The sequence below is a fragment of the Chiloscyllium punctatum genome, chromosome 13 (genome assembly GCF_047496795.1).
Source record: "Chiloscyllium punctatum isolate Juve2018m chromosome 13, sChiPun1.3, whole genome shotgun sequence".
Lineage (NCBI taxonomy): Eukaryota > Metazoa > Chordata > Chondrichthyes > Orectolobiformes > Hemiscylliidae > Chiloscyllium > Chiloscyllium punctatum.
Window position 1 is genome coordinate 90,189,358 of NC_092751.1, and position 23,603 is coordinate 90,212,960.

General features: G+C 44.0%; 1 protein-coding gene across 1 annotated transcript in view; it reads left to right on the forward strand.

The window, feature by feature from the left end:
- Window positions 1–23,603, forward strand: part of wdfy4 (WDFY family member 4) — a 312,072-nt gene that overhangs the window by 72,167 nt on the left and 216,302 nt on the right. The window contains exons 18-24 of the mRNA XM_072583190.1: window positions 362–438; window positions 4,314–4,532; window positions 9,711–9,889; window positions 10,933–11,164; window positions 12,452–12,603; window positions 14,637–14,748; window positions 20,080–20,270. Of these exons, the coding sequence (XP_072439291.1) occupies window positions 362–438; window positions 4,314–4,532; window positions 9,711–9,889; window positions 10,933–11,164; window positions 12,452–12,603; window positions 14,637–14,748; window positions 20,080–20,270 (1,162 nt within the window). The remainder of the gene's footprint in view (window positions 1–361; window positions 439–4,313; window positions 4,533–9,710; window positions 9,890–10,932; window positions 11,165–12,451; window positions 12,604–14,636; window positions 14,749–20,079; window positions 20,271–23,603) is intronic.

The window sequence follows — 23,603 nt, forward strand, 5'->3', positions numbered from 1 at the left end:
GAATACTAGAGTCTGACTGATAACTTGGTGAAGTGCACCAAGACAGAAATGTTTTAAGGGGCATCTGAAAGCAGTGAGAGAGGTGGCATCCTCTTGCCCATGAGATGTGTTCCCATTGGCACAAGATGGGTAAAGGATTTTCATCAGGAAATGGAAGGGAGGATGCCCTCAAGAGCTTTTGTACCTCTTTCATGGCAGAATGCTCAGTACAGTAGGCTATGGGGAATGAGTGGTGTGTAGCTGGAGAGGGCTAAGGAGAAACTAACATTTAAAAAAAACAAAATGAAATTGGAAGGGGACAGTAATCTTGGATGTTGTCAGTTCTTGAATGCGAGTCTAACTCTCTCATTGTTTGGCCCAGGTGCTGTTTTTTACCTACTCTGGCAACAGTGAGTGGAGTTAATGCCGAATCCCCAATTGCTGGTGGGATTGGAGATGGTAAGAAAGCTTCTGCTTTTTGTTTATTGCAACTGTTCTGATGATGAGATGGTAATGAGATGCCTAAGAAAACAGGTACTACCTAAATGTCTGAGATGGTAATTAGCAATGTGCATGGCTGAGATTCGTCAGTCAAATCATTTTCCTCCCAACAGACTTCTTTTAATTGATTTTACAAATGTTGCATTGATGATTAAATCGAATAAAGCAATATAATTAGTTACAGTTGTTGTTGGAATGAACACCACAGGCTTACAGTCCTGAGGAGACTTGACCATGTGGCTGTCAGAAGGAAGTTCTCTGTTGCAGGACAACCTGGAACGAGGGATCACTGATTAAAAATCAGGGGGTGCCCATTGAAGGCAGGGATGAGGATTTTTTTTTCTCTGAGAGTTGCATGTCTTTGGGATTCCCTTATCAAAGTGAACTGGATGCCGAATCTTTAACTGTTTCTCATGTAGAGGTGGGATTGATACTTGATTACCAACTGGTTGAACTATTATCTGGATATGCAGACATGCAGAGCTCACGTTAAAATGAGATCAGCCATGATCTTATTGAATAGCCGAACAGGATCAAAGGGCTGAGTGGCCTACTCTTCTTTGTTTGTTCGACCAATTTGTGCATTGCCAAGTTTCATAAATAGCATTGAGAACTCCCCAGTTATTTTTCTCTCCCTTGACACCTTGCCACTGCAAGAGCAGATATGACTTTTAGTTTAACATGCCTGAAAAATGACACTTCCATCAAAGCAGCATTCCCTCAGTAATCCATGGGAGGTAGTGAGGATTGCAGATGCTGGTGATCCGAGGAGCAGGAGAGACTACGTTTTGCGCATCAGCTCTTCATCAGGAATGAAACCTTCGAGGGTGGTGCCTGGTTTGCAACATCCAGTTGGACTCAATGGGCACGGTGCCTCAACACCAGGGACCTGGGTTCGATTCCAGCCTTGGGCCACTATCCGTGTTGAGTTTGCACATTCTCCCCGTGTCTGCATGGGTTTCCTCCGGGTACTCCGGCTTCCTCCCACAGTCCAAGGATATACAGGTTAGATGGGAAATTCAGGGTTATGGGGATGGGGGTGGGGGTCAGGTCTGGGTGGGATGCTCTTCAGTGGGTCAGTGCAATCTCGATGGGCCAAATGGCGTATTTCTGTACTGTAGGGCCTTGTGTCTGAGGTAGAAGTGCTACTAAGGGAGGTATGGCTGACACGTCTAATAACACATTTGATATGGCAAAACACTCCCAAGATATTTCTCAGGGTATGGCTGAAAATTAGACATTGAACACGCAATGAAGCTCTTAAGATGGCTGACTGACTTGCTTGTCAAAGTAGTAGGCTTTTAAGAAGTGTTTTACAGAAGAGAGAACTTGCGCAGGAAATTGTCAAGCTCAGAACCCCCAGCTGGTGACAGCACTTGTACAGATCTGATATAATTTGGAGGCAAGAATTTTGAGAAATCTGTTGGATGGTAGGCCTCAAGGCAGTGGGGGGAGGGGGGGAGGGGAGAAAGAGAGAGAGAGGAGGAACCACAGACGAATTTGAAAACTTGGATGAGGATTTTAAATTTGAGCGATAACTGGACTGAATTGCAGGTTGATGAGCAACAGGAGCGATGGAGAAACATGCAGCAGAAATCTGTCTCCTAGAAAGGTTGAATGACCTGAAGGTGGATAAATCACCTGGACCAGATGGACTACACCACAGAGTTCTAAGGGAGAAAGCTGAAGAGATAGTGGGGGCATTAGTGGTGATCTTTCAGGAATTGCTAGAATCCGGGAGGGTCCCAGAGGACTGGAAAATCACTCACGTAACAGCCCTGTTTAAAAAGGGAGCACACCAAAAGACAGTAAGTTGCAGACTGATAAGCCTAACCTCAATCATAGTTGAGATCCTAGAGTCCATTGCGAAGAATGAGATTTCTGAATACTTGGAAGTGTATGGTAAAGTAGGGTGAAGTCAATATCATTTCATCAAGGGGAGCCCACACAGACATGGAGAGAATGTGCAACCTCCACATGGACAGTGACCCAGGGCTGGAATTGAACCCAGATCCCTGGCACTGAGGCACCGTGCCCATCAAGTCCAACTGGATGTCGCAAACCAGGCACCTCCCATGAAGGCTTCATTCCAGATGAAGAGCTTATGTGCAAATAAAGAATTTCTTGAGGCAGTCATGAGCAGGTTAGTCCAAGGAGAGCCAATGGATGCCTACCTGGATTTCAAGAAGGTCTTTGACAAGGTGCAATATTGTAGGCTACTGAATAAGCTAATGGTCCAAGGTGTTAGAGGCAAAGGCATGGATAGAAGCTTGACTGTATGCCAGAAAGCAGAGAGTGGGGATAAAAGGGTCCTTCTCAGGATGGCAGCCGGTGACAGGTGGTGTTCCGCAAAGCTCACTCTTGGGGCCATAACTTTTCACTTTACACATTAAGGAACTGAGAGCATTCTGGCTAAGATACAAAGATTGAAAGAGAGACAGGTAATAGTGAGGAGGCAGGGAGGCTGCAGAAGGATTTGGATGGGTTAGGAGAGTGGGTAAAGAAGTGGCAGATGGAGTACAATGTGGGAAAGTGTGAGGTCATGCACTTTGGCAGGAAGTATAGAGGCCTGGACCATTTTCTAAATGGGGAGGAGATTCAGAAGTCTGAAATGCAAGGAGACTTGAGAGTGCTAGTCCAGGATTCCCTCAAGGTAAACTTGCAGGTTGAGTCAGTAGTTTTGAGAGAACTTGAATATAAAAAGCAGAGATGTCCTTCTGAGGCTCTATAAGGCTCTGGTCAGACCATATTTGGAGTATTGTGCACAGTTTCTGGCCCCTTAACTCAGGAAGGATGTATGTTCAGAGGAGGTTCATGAGAATGGTTCCAAGAATGAAAAGCTTAACATATGAGGAATGTTTGAGGACTTTGGATTTATACTCGATGGAGTTTAGAAGGATGAGGGGGGATCTAACTGAAACATACAGAATACTGAATGGCCTGCACAGAGTAGATGTTGCCAGTAACGCTATATTCTATGTTCTGTTCTTTTACCCTGAAATACTTGTGTAATGATGTGGAGGTGCCAGTGTTGGACTGGACAAAGTTAAAAATCACAGTCCTTTACCAGCAGTGCTCTGAAAGCTAGTATTTCCAAATAAAGCTGTTGGACTATAACTAAGTGTTGTGTACTTATGTAAGGCATGATTAGACTGGTTAGCATGCAAAATTATATTTTTCATTGTGTCTCGGTACATGGTACAATAAATCATATAAAAAGAGAACATTTCAATAATCATGATACTAGTGGTCAAAGATTGACCACAGCAGATTGCTGTGAGATTGATTTGTGTGACTATAGTTTGGAGAAAGTGAGGATTGCAGATGCTGGAGAGTTACAGTCAAAAAGTGTGGCACTGGAAAAGCACAGCAGGTCAGGCAGCATCCGAGGAGCAGGAGAGTCAACGATTCCTGAATAAGCCTTACATCAGGAATGTGGGGGGTTGGGGAAGGGGACTGAGAGATAAATAGGAGGGTGAGGTAGCTGGGAAGGCGATAGGTAGATGCAGTGGGGTGATAGTGATAGGCTGGAAGGTAGGGTGAAGTGGATAGCTGGGAAGGAGGATGGACAGCTAGGACAGTTCAAGAAGGCGGTGCCGAGTTGGAAGGTTCGATCTGGGATGAGGTGGGGGGAGGGGATATGAGGAAACTGGTGAAGTCTATGTTGATGCTACGTGGTATGTTTGGCTGAGTCTGATGCACAGCACACACTGAGGAAGAGGAGCGTAGCGCAAACTACCTCATCTCACCATTTGAATAAGCTAGGCAAGAATGAAAGCAGACGAATTCGACTGACTTCTGCTTTTCTGACCTGGTTTCCCCTTTGTTCTCAGGTTGCAGGGGGTTTCCACCACCTGTTGGCTTCACTTACTCCACGTGGTTCACGGTCATCAGCTTCAGTTCTGCTTTCGATGCCCATCCAATTCGTTTCCTCACCGTCTTCCGTCACACGTCGAAGATGGAGAAAGATTTTGTTTGCTTATCAATCAGCATTTCGGCACCAGAAAAGCAGTTGGTCATTTCCACTCAGGAGGAGGTCTTTGAACCCTTCGGTATAGTGTGCTACCACCATTTAACAGATTTCACGATCAAGTGAATTTGTAACAGGTTCTACAAGATTGTTGTTCCATTCTTTAGCAGCTCAGATAGTTCTGAGCTGGCAGTTAGAGAATACTTGCTACAGAGCTGAGCGATGCAGTGTTCTGTAGCTAATCTCAGTGGGTCTCGCTCCCGAGAGAATTCAGTTCTGCTGGGTCAAGGGGAGGGCTTGGATAGATCTTCATGTTCCTTACCCTTTATCCAGTGGGCAACTTTCTTGGAAAGCATTTGATGTGGTGACAAGACAATAATGAAATAGCCTGGTAATTACCCAACAATCTGGACTTAAGAAGCAAAATACAGGCTGAAATGGGAGCTGATGCTCGTGCAACTGTTTAAAATGTGTTCATGACTCCAATCCAGGACATTCAGCCCATTCCAGCATTTACTTCCCACAACTGTCTCCTGGCAAACCTTTGCCATTGAACACTATTCCCTTTACTCTTCTGCAGCTTGTGCTATCTCTTGCTGTATCTCTGCTATTCACCTCACCTGCTCCCCCATGTTAGCCATTTGCACTTTTCAACTCCCAAAGAAGCTTCTCATGACTTCCTTGTTAGATTTATCATTGACTACCTTCTGTAAATAGTCCCTGGGCTTACCATCATACAGATCCTAAAAGAGAGCCTGAGAGCTAATGGAAGAGGGATCAGGAGATAGCTCTGTTAATGAAAGGAGAGGCATTGGCCTAGTGGTATTATCACTGGACTGTTGACCCAGAGACCCAGGTAATGTTCTGGGGACTCAGGTTTGAATCCTGCCACAGCAGATGGTGGAATTTAAGATCTATAAATGTCTATAAATAAATTCCATGAGTATTAAGGGTCTAATGATGACAATGAATCCATTGTAGGGGAAAAACTCATCTGGTTCACTTTAGGGAAGGAAACTGGTGTCATTGCATACTCTGGCCTACAATATGACTCCAGACTCATAGCAATGTGGTTGATTCAAATTGTCCTCTGGATTATTAGGGATGGGCAATAAATGTGGGCCCAACCAGCGATACTCTCAAGCCGTGAATGAATTTTTTTTTAAAATCTGCTGTTTTGGGCAGAAGATGCAAAGGGGGATGTGAGGAAGAAATGTCTTTTCAATAACTGCAAGCTTACTTGACCTGGTTCAAGTTGCCTATTAGAGTGGCAGAAGGGGAGCATGATGAATGATTTGAAAAGGAATTTGGATGGTGACTTGAGAGAAATAGGCAGGGCTTGGCAGTTACAAAGGGAGAGTGCAATGGGACCTTGATCAGATGGGCCAAGGGGCTGAGGAGTGACTCCAGACCCACAGCAATGTGGTTGATTCTTAACTGCCCTCTGGTCAATTAGGGATGGGCAATACGTGCTGGCCCAGCCAGCAATGCCCTCATCCCGTAGGTGAATAAAAGAAAGGTGAATTGGATGTGAATTGTTGTATAAATGTGGGACACTGGTTAATCGGCACAGTGTGAGTTTTAACTGAAATGTGTGGCTAACTGAAGTATGGCTCTCGTGTAAAAGTGTGGGCTTGAATTCTGCTTTAATAGTCAGCATTTCAAATTCATTTTTTATTAATTCATGGGATGGGTGCTAGACCAGCACATTTTGCCCTTCCCAGAGGACAGTTAAGAGTCAACCACATCTCTGCGAGTCTAGAGTCACACGTAGGCCAGACCAGGTAAGGATGGTAGTATCCTTCTCTAAAGGAGGTGAGTATAACACCGGTTCAGATCTTACCAGCAAGTGGGATTATCCTCACCATGTTAAACTCTTTCATTATCTCAAAGACTTCCATTTGATCCTCAGTCATCTCTTTTCTCGGAATTGAACCCCGTACTGTTCGGGTTTTCTCAATGTCTCTGATATCATTCTAGTAAATCTTTCCATAGACTCCTAGATTCCCTACAATGTCATTTGGTCCAACAGGTCCACACCGACCCTTTGAAGTGTAAGCCCCCTCAGACCCATTCCCCGATCCTATTACTCTAATTTTCCCTTGACTAATGCACCTGACCTACACATCCCTGGACATTATGGGCAATTTAGCGTGGCCAGTTCACCTAACCTGCACATCTTTGGACTGTGGGCGGAAACCCACACAGACACGGGGAGAATGTGCAAACTCCTCACAGACAGTCGCCCGAGGCTAGAATCAAACCCGGGTCCCTGGCGCTGTGAGGTGGCAGTGCTAACCACTGAGCCACTATGCTGCCAACAAAGAGTGCACCCGGAACGGTCACACAGCAGAAGATGTTTTTGATCCATGGATTTCTGGGTTATGCGCTCAGCACGCTCCCATTGCACCACTCTGCATCTTTTGTGCAGGTCCTTTCGATACTCAGCAGGTTTGCAGTGGAAGGATCCACATCCCTTTACTGCAGCAAGAATTATGCCAAGTGACACTGAATAATTAGTATCCCTCCTGAAAAATTTAAACTTTTCCCACTTCAATATTATTCTATTCAGCGCGATCATCTGTGTGGGGGAGTGGGGGGAGGTGTGATTGATTTAAAATAATTTACGGTTTTAATTTTGTTCACGATTTTGGGAGTGAGTGCTGAGATTTCAGTCTCCCTTTTTAATTTGTGAATTCAGCGGCGCACAGCACTCAACAGTATGAGTGAGGGACGGTAGGTCTGACAGTTCAGGGTGAATAACCCCATGCACCGTTACCCTAACCCTAACCCACACAGGCACCCTCCATTAGGCTCACGTGTGTATTCCTTCAAAACAGCAATAACATGTACATGCCTGAGGGACATGAACCGTACGATAATATGGAACAAATGCCAATGTCTAGGCAAATTATCGTCAAACTGAGCTGTGTTCTCCTCACTGCAGCAAGAAAAGGAAGATTGGCTTGCATTTACATAGCACCTTTCAAAACATTCCAAGTCATTTTTTGCAGCTAAGAAAATAGTTTCAAAGTGCATTTTTTGCCTTAAATGTAGCAATCATGGCAGACCATTTACACAGAGCAATGTCTTACTTTCAGCGATGGAATAAATGACCAGATTAGCATTGTTCTGCCAACATTGTCAGGGCTGCTAGCAATACCTACGTTCTAGTAACACATGACACCTTTATCAGGATACCAAAACAATTAGTTTCATTACGGCAAATTGCCATCTCATCAATTTCTTTCTAATCTTTAGAGCACTTTAACCTTTATTGACCTTCCATGCTGTAATACTTGATGCTATTTATGACTGGTGGGTTCAATGTAACACGCATTAGAAATTCTGAACTTCTGAAAGTTACCTTGCTGGCAATAAGATGTAAATTAAGCAAATGGTTACGATGCCTCCAACATGCTTCTGTCAATTGGATAAGTGTGGGCTTCAACTGGAGTGGATGGACCGTTGTGCTGCAGTGTTCCTATGCCTGAGCCAGGAGGCCCGAGTTGAAGTCCCACCTGTGCCAGAGGGGTGTAACAACATTTCGGGCTGGGAATGATGGGGTGGGGGAAATGGAGGTTAAAAGCAGCAGAGACATTGGGAGTCTCCACAGGAAATGAATGTGAAGTGAGAGCCCTCAGCTTGTGGGAGATGATAGATATAGCATTGTATCGTGGAGGGAATCAGCACTAACCTTCTCACAGTATAGACATTGACCACACTATTGCGACTGACAGCATTTCAACCTTGATCATCATTTATTGTATCCATTGCTCCCGATGTGGTCTCCTCTACATTGGGGAGACTGGGCGCCTCCTAGCAGAGCGCTTTAGGGAACATCTCCGGGACACCCACACCAATCAACCAAACCGCCCTGTGGCCCAACATTTCAACTCCCCCTCCCACTCTGCCGAGGACATGGAGGTCCTGGGCCTCCTTCACTGCCGCTCCCTCACCACCAGACGCCTGGAGGAAGAACGCCTCATCTTCCGCCTTGGAACACTTCAACCCCAGGGCATCAATGTGGACTTCAACAGCTTCCTCATTTCCCCTTCCCCCACCTCATCCTAGTTTCAAACTTGCAGCTCAGTTAATGTCTCCTTGACTTGTCCGACCTGCTTATCTTCTTTTCCACCTATCCACTCCACCCTCTCCTCCTTGACCTATCACCTTCATCTCCTTCCCCACTCACCCATTGTACTCTATGCTACTCCCTCCCCACCCCCACCCTCCTCTAGCTTATCTCTCCACGCTTCAGGCTCACTGCCTTTATTCCTGATGAAGGGCTTTTGCCCGAAACGTTGATTTCGCTGCTCGTTGGATGCTGCCTGAACTGCTGTGCTCTTCCAGCACCACTAATCCAGTATTTCAACCTTGATCGCCTATTCTTGTACTAACTTCTTGGGTTAGTGCCTCCTGCCACCCTGTTCGCTGCAAGGAACTCTCCTGTGAAATCTTCACTCCGCCATTCTACTTGGCGTCACAAGACAAGCATCTTCTTGCTGTCTCCATATTTCTTGTGCCTTGAATTCAGAAGATACCTGTATTTGTTGTATTGAATTTTCTTCCATTTCGAAGTACCCCTGATGTAACACTCAGGTAGTCAGCCAGCTTGGATAATGGTGCTCTTCCACCTGCTGCTTAGAGGAACACCATCCCCCTATCTCTTTCCAACCCACTTCCCCCATTCACAAGATGAGGACATCGCTGACTAGGCCAGCATTTATTGTCGTCCCTAGTTGCCCAGAGGACAGTTAAGAGTCAACCACATCACTGAGAGTCTAGAGTCACGTGTAGGCTAGACCAGGTAAGGATGGCAGTTTCCTTCCCTAAACAACATTAGTGAACCAGACAATTGTTTCATGGTCATCATGATTGACTCTGGATTTTTTTTCAAAATTTGAGTTCAAAATCCACCATGTGGGATTCGCATCCATGTCCTGAGACCAACACCTGAGTCTTTGGATTAGCAGTCCAGTAATAAGACAACCAGACCATTGTCTTCCCCTGCAGAGGTTTATATTCCAGTTCCCCTTTCCTTTGCTCCCTTCTGGTGAAAGCTGACAACACCACTGAGCCCTGAATCTGTGTATCCTCCAACACCACGTGGTTGAGGGTGGTCCGAATTTCTGTCTGCAAGTGAGAGACAGCAGAGTAACAGCTAGCGTTGCTGGTGTCAACGCATACTTAAACTCCACAAGATTGCTTTTAATCCAACCCCCTGACCATTTCTTCTTCACATTCATGTATACACCAGATTGGAACGAACCAAGCCAGAACCAGCAGCCGTCTGCGTTAACCTCTGTTAAGTTCAACATCTCCAAGTATTTAACTTGCGACCAGTGGCAGCACTTAGCTGTGGTATTGAACAAGGACCCTCGAAGAAACACAACCGTACTCGCATACTTAAACGGAAAAGTCATAGGAACTGCTAAGGTTGGACCATTTGGCTTTCAACTTTGAATTTCTAAATGCACGGTTTCCAATGCAGTGGTGTGTATTTTAACAATGTAAGATAAAATCACTATCTCCCTTATGAAAGGTTCTAATATTCAAATACGTGATGGTTTGCATTTTGTTTTCCAAATTGTTCAAAGTCTCATACTTCCATCACTATGTTTCTTGACATGCTCCATAAACCAAATTTAAAAATCCTTTTATACCCTGGCACCAGTTTAGACAGTCACCGGTCAGGATAGGGTTTGTGGACATAAATTGTACACCCTGGATAAAATCTGACATTAATATTGTTAATATTATTATTAAACTGGAGAGGGTTCAGGAAAGAGTTACCGGGATGTTGCTGGGTATGGAAGATTTGAGTTATAAGGAGATGTTTGATAGGCTGGGACTTTTTTCACTGGAGTGTTGGAGGTTGCGATGTGGTCTTATAGAGGTTTATAAAATCAGGCGAGATACGGTGAATGGCATCTTTTTCTTAACATGGGGGAATTTCAACACTAGGAGGCACATTTTTCAGATGAAAGGAGAAAGAATTAAAAAATACAAGAGGGGGAATTTTTTTTACATAGTGGTTTGTGTGTGAAATGAACTTCCAGAGGAAGTGGTGGATGTGGGTGCAGTTGCAACATTTAAAAGAAATTTGGGTATGTACATGGTTAAGAAATATTTGGAGGAATATGGGCCAAGTGCAGGAAGGTGGGACTCGTCTAGTTTGGGATTATGGTCAGCGGGGATTGGTTGGACTGGAAGATCTGTATCTGTGCTGTAGGACTCCATGATGTGTGTATTGGATACTCCAGGAGATATTTGCTTTGAAGAGGATAATCATCTGGTTAAATAACCATGCACAGATGTGGTGGCGCCCGTCTTTAGATATAAAATACAAATAAAATTCTTCCCTTCATCAATTATTCGTAAAATTCAGAAACATATTAAAGGAAAACTATAATGTTTTGTTGAATGCGGTGTAAAACTGTGGATGAGTCTTTGCAGTAATTCTGCCTCATTGTTAACAGATTCAATACATTCAGACATTTCCAGGAAGGCACTTTTTCTCTGATTCATCAGCTGTCATCGATGTTCATGGAATTATAGGAACTCCACAGATTTGGAAACAACGGTCCTCTTTAGTTTGGCGTCTCGGGCCGACTTTTCTGTTTGAAGAGGTGATTCCTGAACAAAATGTTGACCTCATTTATCAGTTGGGACCAAACTATTTAGGAAACTTTCAGTCTGTTTATTTGCCTGGTAAGTTGCCTGGTAAAACTCTGATCCATGTCACTTTTTAGCTAGAGTCAGAATTATCCCTTGCTTTTATGTTCATAGAGATGTACAGCACGCAAATAGACCCTTCAGTCCAACCCATCCATGCTGACCAGATATCCCAACCCAATTCAGTCCCACCTGGCCCACACCCCTCCAAACCCTTCCTATTCTTATACCCATCCAGATGCCTTTTAAATGTTGCAATTGTACCAGCGTCCACCACTTCCTCTGGCAGCTCATTCCATACACGCACCACCCTCTGTGAAAAAGTTGCTCTTTAAATCTCTTCTAAATCTTTCCCATCTCACCCTAAATCTATGCCCTCTAGTTCTGGACTCCCCGACACCAGGAAAGAGGCTTTGTCTATTTACCCCATCCATGTCCCTCATGGTTTTATAAACCTCTATATGGTCACCCTTCAGCCTCTGACACTCCAGGGAAAACAGTCCCAGCCTGTTCAGCCTCTCCCTGTAGCTCAGATCCTCCAACACTGGCGACATCCTTGTAAATCTTTTCTGAACCCTTTCAAGTTTCACAACATCTTTCCGATAGGAAGGAGACCAGAATTGCACACAATATACCAACAGTGGCCTAAGCAATGTCCTGTACAGCCGCAACATGACCTCCCAACTCCTGTACTCAATACTCTGACCAATAAAGGAAAGCATACCAAATGCCTTCTTCACTATCCTGGCTATCTGCAACTCCACTTTCAAGGAGCTATGAACCTGCACTCCAAGGTCCCTTTGTTCAGCAACACTCCCTAGGACCTTACCATTAAGTGTATAAGTCATGCTAAGATTTGCTTTCCCAAAATGCAGCACCTCGCATTTATCTGAATTAAACTCCATCTGCCACTTCTCAGCCCATTGGCCCATCTGATCAAGACCCTGTTGGTACTCTAAGGTAACCTTCTTCACTGTCCACTACACTTCCAATTTTGGTGTCACCTGCAAACTTACTAACTCTACCGCTTATACTCACGTCCAAATCATTTATATAAATTTTGAGAAGTAGTGAACCCAGCACCGATCCTTGTGGCCTCCAATCTGAAAAACAACCCTCCACCACCACCCTTCTATCTTTGAGCCAGATCTGTATCCAAATGGCTAGTTCTCCCTGTATTCCATGAGACCTAACCTTGCTAACCAGTCTCCCATGGGGAACCTTGTCGAATGCCTTACTGAAGTCCATATGGATCACGTCCACCGCTCTGCCCTCATCAATCCTGTTTGTTACTCTTTTAAAAAAAAAATTCTTCTACTGTAGGAAATTATTTAACCAAAATGTCAGAGCCTTCCGTACTTGTGGCAGAAGAGAAGATATCCTTTGGTATCAATGTAGTGTCATCTGCGGTGATGACTGTGACAGACATAAGAACTAACTACAATGAAGTGGACAGCCGATTAATATCAAGTGAGGTATGTTTGCATGATTCTTTTCTAAATGATGGTCTGGTTTATCAAATTATACAGCAGCCATTCATGTGAAACCAACTGTTAATGGGATATGAACTATTTTTGACACAGCAGAGCAGGTTAAAATATGATTTAAAAGGGATTATTTCAAAAATAGATTAGCTGGAGATAGGTGATTTCTGCTGTGGTTCTGTTCGCCGAGCTGGGAATTTGTGTTGCAGACGTTTTGTCCCCTGTCTAGGTGACATCCTCAGTGCTTGGGAGCCTCCTGTGAAGCGCTTCTGTGATGTTTCCTCCGGTATTTATAGTGATTTGTACCTGCCACTTCCGGTTGTCAGTTCCAGCTGTCCGCTGCAATGGTCGGTATATTGGGTCCAGGTCGACGTGCTTGTTGATTGAATCTGTGGATGAGTTGCCATGCCTCTAGGAATTCCCTGGCTGTTCTCTGTTTGGCTTGTCTGATAATAGTGGAGTTGTCCCAGTCAAACTCATGTTGCTTGTCATCTGAGCGTGTGGCTACTAACACTACTATTATCAGACAAGCCAAACAGAGAACAGCCAGGGAATTCCTCGAGGCATGGCACTCATCCACTGATTCAATCAACAAGCACATCGACCTGGACCCAATATACCGGCCACTGCAGCGGATAGCTGGAACTGACAACCAGAAGCGGCAGATTCGAACCACTACAAATGCCGGAGGAAAGATCACAGAAGTGCTTCACAGGAGGCTCCCAAGCACTGAGGATGCCACCTAGACAGGGGACGAAACGTCTGCAACACAAATTCCCAGCTCGGCGAACAGAACCACAACAATGAGCACCCAAGCTACAAATCTTCTCCCATAGATGATTTCCTCTCCACTGGGGTTCCAGTGAAAACTCTAAGATTGTCATTGAGGTTGAGAAAAGGCGATAAGAAGGGTTTCTTTAAATAGTGTCAGAGAATGAAATGGGCTGCCACAGGTGATGGTTGAACCAGTATCTTTTAAGGGAGAACTCGATAACTACGTGAAGCAAAGAAAGCACGTGAGGATAGAGTAGGATGCTGGAATTAATGTTTTATTTCTCCAGCAAAAAAACATCTTTTTATGTGCTGCAAACATCTGTTGTTCGATCGTCCCAGTATTTGTGTTGCTGTTCCCATTGTTCGTTTATTAAATGAAGCTAAAAAGGATTGAATATTCCATTAACTTTTAATAAAAATCTCTTTTTTTTCTTGGAAGCTGTATTGAGTGATTCCATTTCATAGAATGGTAGAATCCCTACAATGTGAAAGCAGGCCATTTGGCTCATTGAGTCCACATCGACCTTCCAAAGACTATCCCACTCCAACCCTGCATTTCCCATGGCTAATCCACCTAGCCGGCACATCCCTGGACAATTTCCCATGGCCAGTCCACCTAAACTGCATACCTTTGGATTGTCAGAGGAAACCAGGGCACCCAGAGGAAACCCGTGTAGACATCAAACTCCACACAGACAGTTGCCCAAGGGTGTCCCTGGCACTGTGAGGCAGCAGTGCTAACCACTGAGCCACCATGCCACCCTACTGGCTTTGTAAGCTTGTAACTTTCAGTGCTTTCGTTGTAACCTATGGATCTCTTGCAGGTCAGTAATTTTCCTTCAGCTAGTGATTGGCACTCGATTGTAAGCACAGAATTCCTTCTCTAGATCTCTCCATCTCTCTATTCCTATTTTAAGATGGCCCTTACCACTTTGACCAATCTTTTATCCTAATTTCTCCTTTTTTGACTCCACGTGAAATTTTGAATGAATATTGATCCTGCGAAGTACCTGGGACATTAAAGAGACATCAGAAATGTATGCTGTTGCATGGTTTACATCCTTCCTCCCTCGCCCAAAGAACATAGCAACAGACAAAGTGGGTTCCTCTCTCTACTCACCATGGTCCAGAAAATTGGAATAAGTGACACAAAGGGAGGAGGATGGATTTGCTTTATTCTCTGACAGCCTCATTCATTCACTTTCCTGTATTGACGTTGCGATGTTCCTCTCTCCTCTGACTCATTGCAGTTGGGAATTTCGTCTCGGGATGATGCGATGCCTATTGTTCTGGCAAAAAATATGGCCAGCCATCTTCCAGGTCTTGCTCGAACTATTGGTGCACCAATTGCAAGCTTCTTTGGTAAGAAATTTTCAATCATATTGACACTGAAAACAGAACTAAAGGTGCATCAATGGCAGGTTCACGGTAAAGTTCGAGGGAACTTTTGATCAGTTATCTGGGATAGCTGGCGTTATTTATATCTGAACCACCTATCTGATCCCTTGTCTGTCTATGTGTGTGTCTGTGTGTGTGTGTCTGTGTCTCTGTGTGTCTGTGTGTGTGCCCCAAACTGTGCCATCGGGCCTTCCAACGTCTCAGCTGTGATCCAGTTGGTTGCGCTCACACGTTTCAGGCACAGGGTTCTGGGTTCAAGCCTCACACTGCACTTAAGCACAGATATCAAAGCACATTGCACAGGGAGTGCAGCATTGCCTGAGGTGTTTATCCCTCTGCCACAAAAACTGATTTAGCTGGTGATTTTAGCATCGCTGTTTGTGGGAGTTTGCTGTGCACCGATTGCAATTTGACAGCAGTAACTGCATTTCAAAAGTGCTTCATTGACCGTGCGGTAGCCTGCATTTCCCAAGGCTACACATCCCTGGACACTCTGGGCAATATACCATGGCCAATCCACCTGGCCTACACATCCTTGGACACTATGGGCAATTTATCATGACCAATCCACCTAATCTACACATCCCTGGATACTATAGGCAATATACCACGGCCAATCCCCCTAACCTGCACATCTTTGGAGACTGTGGGAAGGAAGCGGAGCACTGGGAGGAAACCCTCACTGACATGAGAATGTGCAAACTCCTCTCGGACAGTTGTCTGAATATGAAATTGAATCTGTGTCCCTACTGCTGTAAGGCAGCAATGCTAACCACATGCCACTTCATACATGCACCTTCACAGTCATAGAGTCATACAGGATGGAAACAGACCTTTTTGGCCCAACCCATCCATGCCAACCAGGATTCCTTAACTGAACTAGTCCCATTTGCTTGCATTTTGTCCATATCCCTCTAACTATTTCCTCTCCCTGTACCTGTCCATATATCATATAAATGAAGGGACTGGGACATTCTGGTGAAGTTTGCCAATTATACAAAGTTAGGTGGACAGATAGGTTGCACTGAGGAGGTGGGGAGGCTGCAGAAAGACTTAGACATTCAAAAGAGTGGTCCAGGAAATGGCTGATGAAATTCAACTTGAGCAAATGTGAGGCCTTGCACTTTGGAAAAAAGAACACAGGCATGGACTATTTTCTAAACGGTGAGAAAATTCATAAAGCCAAAGTACAAAGGGATCTGGGAATGCTAGTCCAGGATTCTCTAAAGGTTAACTTGCAGGTTGAGTCCGTGGTTAAGAAAGCGAATGTAATGTTGTCATTTATCTCAAGAGGGTTGGAATATAAAAGCAGTGATGTGCTTCTGAGACTTTATAAAACTCTAGTTAAGCCACATTTAGAATACTGTGTCCAATTTTGGGTCCCACACCTCAGGAAGGACATACTGGCACTGGAGCGTGTCCAGCAGCGATTCACACGGATGATCCCTGGAATGGTAGGCCTAACAAATGGCTGAGGATCCTGGGATTGTATTCATTCGTGTATAGAAGGTTGAGGGGAGATTGAATAGAAACTTACAAGAGAACGCATGGCTTAGATGGGGTAGATGCTGAGAAGTTGTTTCCGCTAGACAGAGTTACTAGGACCCATGGGCACTGCCTTCGATTTAGAGGGGATCAATTTAGAGTGGAAATGAGGAAACATTTCTTCAGCTATAGAGTGGTGGGTTTGTAGATTAGATTAGATTAGATTACTTACAGTGTGGAAATAGGCCCTTCGGCCCAACAAGTCCACACCGACCCTCCAAAGGGCAACCCACTCAGACTCATTCCCCTACATTTACCCCTTCACCTAACACTACAGGCAATTTAGCTTGGCCACCTAATCTACACATCCCTGGATACTATAGGCAATATACCATGGCCAATCCCCCTAACCTGCACATCTTTGGACTGTGGGAGGAAACTGGAGCACCCAGAGGAAACCCACGCTGGCATGGGGAGAATGTGCAAACTCCACACAGACAGTTGCCCGAGGCAGGAACTGAACCCGGGTCTCTGGTGCTGTGTGGCAGCAGTGCTAACTACTGTGCCGCATTGGCATCAGACCACAATGGAAGACGAGACATTAAATGCCCTCAAGGCAGGGATTGATAATTTCTTGATCTCGCAAGGAATTAAGGGCTATGGGGTGAGTGCGGGTAAGTGGAGTTAAAATGCTCATCAGCCATGATTAAATTCGGTTGTCTGAATGGTCTTCCTTCCACTCCTATGTCTTATAGTCTTATAGTCTAAATATAATGTAGTCACCTTTACCACTTACCCTGGCATACCCTCTGTTTGAAAGCATTGCCCCTGAGGTCCACTCCAAATATTTTCCCTCTCAATCACCACAGTCGAATGTGATCGATTAAGACATGCGAGGAATTGAACCTGGAGTTGTATGATCTTTATCATTCCCTTCTGATGGCAGTCTCTTTATTATATTATTCTTAACCTGTAGTGTGGTTCAGCCTGTGTCTCCCATGCCTGAGAATCAGAGATTTGTGAGTCCCAAGACTGGAGTGGATAGTGGCAGCCCACTGCAGTACGGAGGGAGTGCTTCACTGTCGGAAGTGCCATATTTTGGATGAGACATTTAATCAAAGCTTCATCTGATCTCTCAGATTAACAAAACAGCCCCCACAGGTTTATCAGAACAATAATTGATTGTTGTGGAAGCTTGCTGTGCACAAATTGTTTGCCGCATTTCCTACCTTTACAATAGTTGATTCAATTTCTGAAAGTATTTGGTTATAAAATGCCCTTAGAAACATAGAAAATAGGTGCAGCCGTAGGCCATTCAGTCCTTTGAGCCTGCACCACCATTCAATATGATCATGGCTGATCGTGCAATCTCAGCATCCCACTCCTGCTTTCTCTCCATACCCTTGATCCCTTTAGCCACAAGGGCCATGTCCAGCTCCCTTTTGAATGTATCTAATGAACTGTCTCCAACAGCTTCCTGTGGGAGAGAATTCCGCAGGCTCACATCTCTCTGAGGGAAGGAATTCTTCCTCATCTCCGTCCTGAATGGCTTACCTCATCTACCCCATGTCACCCCTAGTTCTGGAATTCTCCAACATTGGGGACATTCTCCCCACATCTAGCCTGTCCAGTCCCATCAGGATTTTGTATCTTTTTATGTTTCTCCCCGATATTCTTCAAAATCCCAGCGAATACAAGTCCGGTCAATCCTTGGGTGTCGTGGGGTTTTAAATCCCAATATATAGATGTTCAGCCCTTGTCTAATTTAAATTTATTCCTGGCATTTTTCCTTCCAGTTTATAACTCTGAAAGAAGAAGCTTGGTTAAAATTGTAGTTTTGCACAGATGAATATTGTTTGAGCAAGGTAGTTGGCTGGGAATATCTCGGCTAAATTGTCATCCTGGCTCTATGCTGCTGCTATTATCATCAGATTGGATACAAGGGATTAACAAATGGCTTGGTGTGGAAGTATTGCTGAAGGATTGACAAGAGCCTGAGAGTGCATAGAGATTGATAAGGGAATCGTTCTGAAGATAATCCTCGTTATTTATTTGATTGCTGTAATTAGTCCGTGGAAATTGTTCCCTTTATCTTTTGAATGAGGCGACAAACCAAAACCCTATCTGCCCCGCACGACTGAATGGAGTCTAAAAGGGTCCCTGGGTGAGCTTTTTAATGAGCAGACCTACTAAAGGCTGAGGTCCTGGACAAATTGCCCTGCCTAATTTCTGTATCATTATTTACCCCATACTGTGACAACATTCTGTTGTAAACAAGTCATCAGGACCTTTTAGGCCTTTCTGATGAAATATTTTGAATAGGTTTATTTTATTGTAGCAATTACACCACATTCTATTTCCTTTGAGTAAATCCTTTAATTAAAAAAAATCAAAATACATCAATACTTTACCTGCCACGTACCAATTTATAGCACCTTTTTAATATTAAGGTTTACAGTTATATTGCACCACAGTGCCAGCTCGGCTCAAAGGTAGCGATCTTGCTGTTAAAATAGAAAGTTGAGAGTCCTGGTCCCACTCTAGGATTGCAGACTGCAGGCTCAGCAGATGTTTCTGTGCAGAACCGAGGGTGATGGATCAGATGAGGTGTGAAAATGATACCCCATCATACCTGCTCTTGTGGTAATAAGATCTTGCTCTGAGCTATTTGAACAACAGCAAGAATGTCTGCTGATGCCTTGACCAGCCTTTTGCCCCACAATAATCGGTCAAGCTTTTGTAACAAGGTCAACAACCTAGTGCTCGTAGAATGAGTTCCCTGATTGGGGCTGTTAACCTGATCCAATCAGGGAGCCCCGGCTGACAGTAGTGTCACATTGTCCCTATTCACAGGCTTTGCTTGTGAATGTTTCACTAGCCACATGAGTGCTCTCCTGGTGGCAGAAAATGTAGAATACAATTTTAGCACCATGGCATCGCTGTGTTGTGTCACGACGCAGACACACAGCCATGGCTGGTTTGGGAAAATGTAAGCACCACTGCTGGGCCCCCTTTGGGTGCAAAGGTAGTCTGGGGGAGTTCCAAAAAAAACACGGGAATGTCAAAGGTTCTACTCCCTCTGAGAGCTGGCTCTGAGGACCATTGTCAAGGGCTCTCCACATGTAAGGGTTGACCTGTGGATGGAATACCAGTCTCCGAGGAGTTATTTCAGTACTCGTTCTCTGTTCAAAGGACCTTGCTGTGTACAAATTAGTTCCCATGTTTCCCTTGCATAATGAGAGTCTGCACCACAGAGGAAAATGCAATTAACATGTTCCTTGGGTGTGTTTGGGGCATGAAGAAAGAGTTGCATTGATGTTGCACTTTTCACAACCTCCAGATTCCCAAAGCACTTTACAACCTATGAAGCACTTTCAAAGTGTTGTCACTGTTTTAGCGTAGATGTGCTGTGTTTAAAGCAAGTCCTTCTTGCCCAGACCAGAACATCCTCAAAAACTAATTTTTTAGAACTTGATGTCAGTTAGTCCAGGCAACTACTCATTGTATAGAGTCTAATATCCTTAAAAGACTTTGAACCCAGATGTGAGGTACATTGGATTATTGGACCTCCAACCTAAAGAGGCTGGAGAGCATCAATGGATAGCATTGGTCGAAGCCATGACAATGATTGTTATATTTTCTGCTTTATCAGATCAAGAAAGAAAGCAAAAGATCTAAACAGCTACTTATTTTTTGTTATCCAGTGCCTGATTCCCGCTGTAACATAGCCCTGTGTAACACAGTGCTTGAAGTTTTGGCTTGAGTATCATAAGCATGTGAGCAATCAACTGCCATGATTTATCTTTTTAGGAGTCAGGACGTTTTTTTCGAATCCTGCTGCCAACTGTTTGCAGTTCATCGGTGGTCCCGCTGTGATATTAGGCCTGGTTGCCATGGCGTCTGATGACCATGAGATCTATGCAGCTGTCAAGGTCCTGATTTCGGTTTTGAACAGCAGCACTCTGTGTGAAAAAGAGATGGGACGCATTAAAGGCTACAGGGTAAAGTGCCCCATTTAGAGATGATTAAAAGTATATTAGAAGCCAGAGTTTTGAAATGGTTTTCTGGAATTTTAATAAATGCAATTGAACCTTGAAATTTAAAAACTTTCGAGAGGTCAGTTGATGCTGGGTGTAAATATTGATTTTCTGAAACTGAAAGCATTGAATATATTTTGGAATCAGAAAGCATACTACACTGGAAGACAAGTCATTCTGTCACTTTGTCAACAAAATCCAAGTTTGCTGGTAAAATGAGCACTGGCTCAGATTAAAAAAGTAATTGTGTTATAAGTGATGATTGTGAGCTCAAGAATGTCATGGGTTATTGAGATGTTCTTATCAGTGACTTGGTTTTAATCTTGAAATTCTCAACTGTAACCAGTACAGGTAGGCAGTGCTACTTATATGTTCCATACCCTAAGTGATGTACTTATTGTAATGATACTAAGGGTCTCATCTGTCAGAAGGTTGAATTGTAATCATTCCTGCCATTAAAGTTCAATATAAAACCCATCCCAGGGGGTTCTATGAGCAGAGAGAAAGGGGGTTGCTGAGATCTTATAATTACCTATTACATTACAATGTGCCCTTTTTAATGTACATAATCATACCTTCAGTTATCATAGAATCCCTGCAGTATAAAGTCAGGCTATTCAGCCCACCAAGTCCACACTGACCCTCCGAATAGCATTCCACCCTGACCCATCCCCCATCCCCTCCCTGTAACACTTCCTTTTTTTTTGGTTTATTTATTCATTTGTAGGATGTGGACGTCACTGGCTGGGCCAGCATTTACTACCCATTCCTAGTTGCCCTTGGGAAGGTGAGCTGCCTTCTTGAATCGCTGCAGTCTACCTGCTGTGGGTTGACCCACAATGCCATTAGGGAGGGACTCCAGGATCTTCACCCAGCAACACTGAAGGAACAATGATATATTTCTAAGTCAGGATGTTGAATGGCTTTAGGGAACTTCAAGTTGGTGGTATTCTCATGTATCTGCTGTCCTGGTCCTTCTAGAAGGAAGTGATAATGGGTTTGGAAGGTGTTGTCTGAGGAACTTTGGAGAATTTCTGCAGTTCATCTTGGAGATAGTACATGCTGCTGCTACTGAGCGTCAGTGGTGGAGGGAGTAGATGTTGGTGGATGTGGTGCCAATTAAGCGGGCTGCTTTGTCCTGGATGGTGAGCCTCTTGAATGTTGTTAGAATTGTACTCATCCAGGCGAGTGGGGAGTATTTCATCACCCTCCTGACTTGTGGCCTATAGATGGTGGACAAGATTTTGGACTCAGGGAGTGAATTACTCACCATTTCCCCTGGCTAATCCACATAGTCTGCGCACTCCGAGACACTGTGAGCAATTTAGCATGACCAATCCACCTAACCTGCACATCTTTGGATTATGGGAGGAAACTGGAGCACTCGGAGGAAATCCACGCAGACATGGGGAGAATGTGCAAACTCCACACAGACAGTCACCTGAGGGTGGAATCAAACCGACGCCCCTGGTGCTGTGAGGCGGCAGGGCTGACCACTGAGTCACAGTGCCACCCCAAATTTAAGCTTGAAGAATTTGAAGACCCACTCACGTAATACTTAAGAGAACACAATGACGTTATACCTCTGCTGAGAAATGTTGAGGGAACTGAAAAACCTCCCTGATCGCAATGTTCCAAATTGGGAAAGTTGTAGCCTATCAGGAGAGAATGTTTCCACTCAGCTGCAGATCTGGCTACCCAATTATTAATTTGGTATAAGGCACAATTTATATTAAAAATAAAAGCCTGGTTTTAAAATTCTCATCCTTGCTTTCAAATGCTACCATGACCTGACTCCTTACCGTCTCCAGAATCTTTTCCAATCCTGTAAGATCTCTGTGCTCACCAAATTCTAGCCAATTGATTTTAATGGCTCCCTACTTCTTGGCTGTGCCTTCAGCCCTAGAGTTCCCTCTGCAAAGCCTTTATGCCTCCCTTTCCTCAAATTATCAACAAAAACCTCCCTTACCACCTTTGACGAAGGTCATACTGCCTTCTGCAATTCAATATTGTATATAGTTTACAATGTGCTTGCGATGCCCCTGGGGACATAATTTAATAGATTAGGGTGCCATGCAAATACCAGATGTCGTTGGAGCAAATTTTATTCCAAACTCAATTCATTTCACTGTGGAAGGGATAGAAGGCAATGGTGATTGAAGGAGTGGAAACATGGAACTACTACCAGCTCGTATATATCCAAAACAAGACATTTAACATCTGGATAGCGAGTATTGGTAACTAAGTGTTGTAATGCACACAGGGTTCCTGAAGCTCTTCAGCATTCCCAGCTACTAAGCCCCACTCCTCTCTCATTTATCTCCCAGCCCCCTAGTGCCCGCTCATCCTCCGCACCACCCCCCACCCCCAAATCCCTGATGAAGGGCTTCTGCCTGAAACGTCATCCCTCCTGCTCCTTGGATGCTGCCTGACCAGCTGCGCTTTTCCAGCACCACACTTTTTGAATCTGATCGAGCATCCTGTCTTTCTCCTAGGTTTCTGAAAGTGTTAGTGTGAAAATAAACATATATCTTCTCTCTACGATTTGTTTAATTCTAATCATGTAAATTTATAAATGCTGCTTGCTAACAATGTATCTCATGATTATTGGTATCACAAAATGGTCCACAGCATTTGAGATTTTGTTTGAGAAATTTTCTTGTCAAAATAAATCGGTGGATATTCAAATTATTTTTACCATAAAATTAAATCCCTCTAGAAACTGTAACAATTTGTTGAAATTGTGGATATTTCTACAAAACTTTGTTCACCTTCAAAGTTTTAAAGAATAAGTTATCCAGCAATTTTAATTCAAGCAACATTAAGCAGAAAGTTAGTGCTCAGAGGAGTTTTCAATTAACAGGTAATTTAAATTCAAAAGGCACTGTAAGAGTAAGCTTCACTTTTGTTGGCTTTTGTTTATATTGTAATGATTTTCCCCAGGTTGCGTATTAGTTTCTATTGCTGCCTGCCGTTGTAGGTTATAGTCATACAGCATGGAAACAGACCCTTTAGTCCAACCCATCCGTGCTGACCATGTTCCCACCTGCGCTTGGCCCATATCATTCCAAACATTTCTTATTTACATACTTATCTAAATGTCTTTTAAATGTTGTAACTATACCCACATCTATCACTTCCTCTGGAAGTTCATTCAACACACGAATCACACTCTGTGTGGGGGGAAAAGAAAATCGCTCCTCATGTCTTTTTTAAACCTTTCTACTCTCACCTTAAAAATGTACCCCCCAATCTTGAAATTCTCCACCCCTGGGAAAAGACACCTGCTATTCGTCT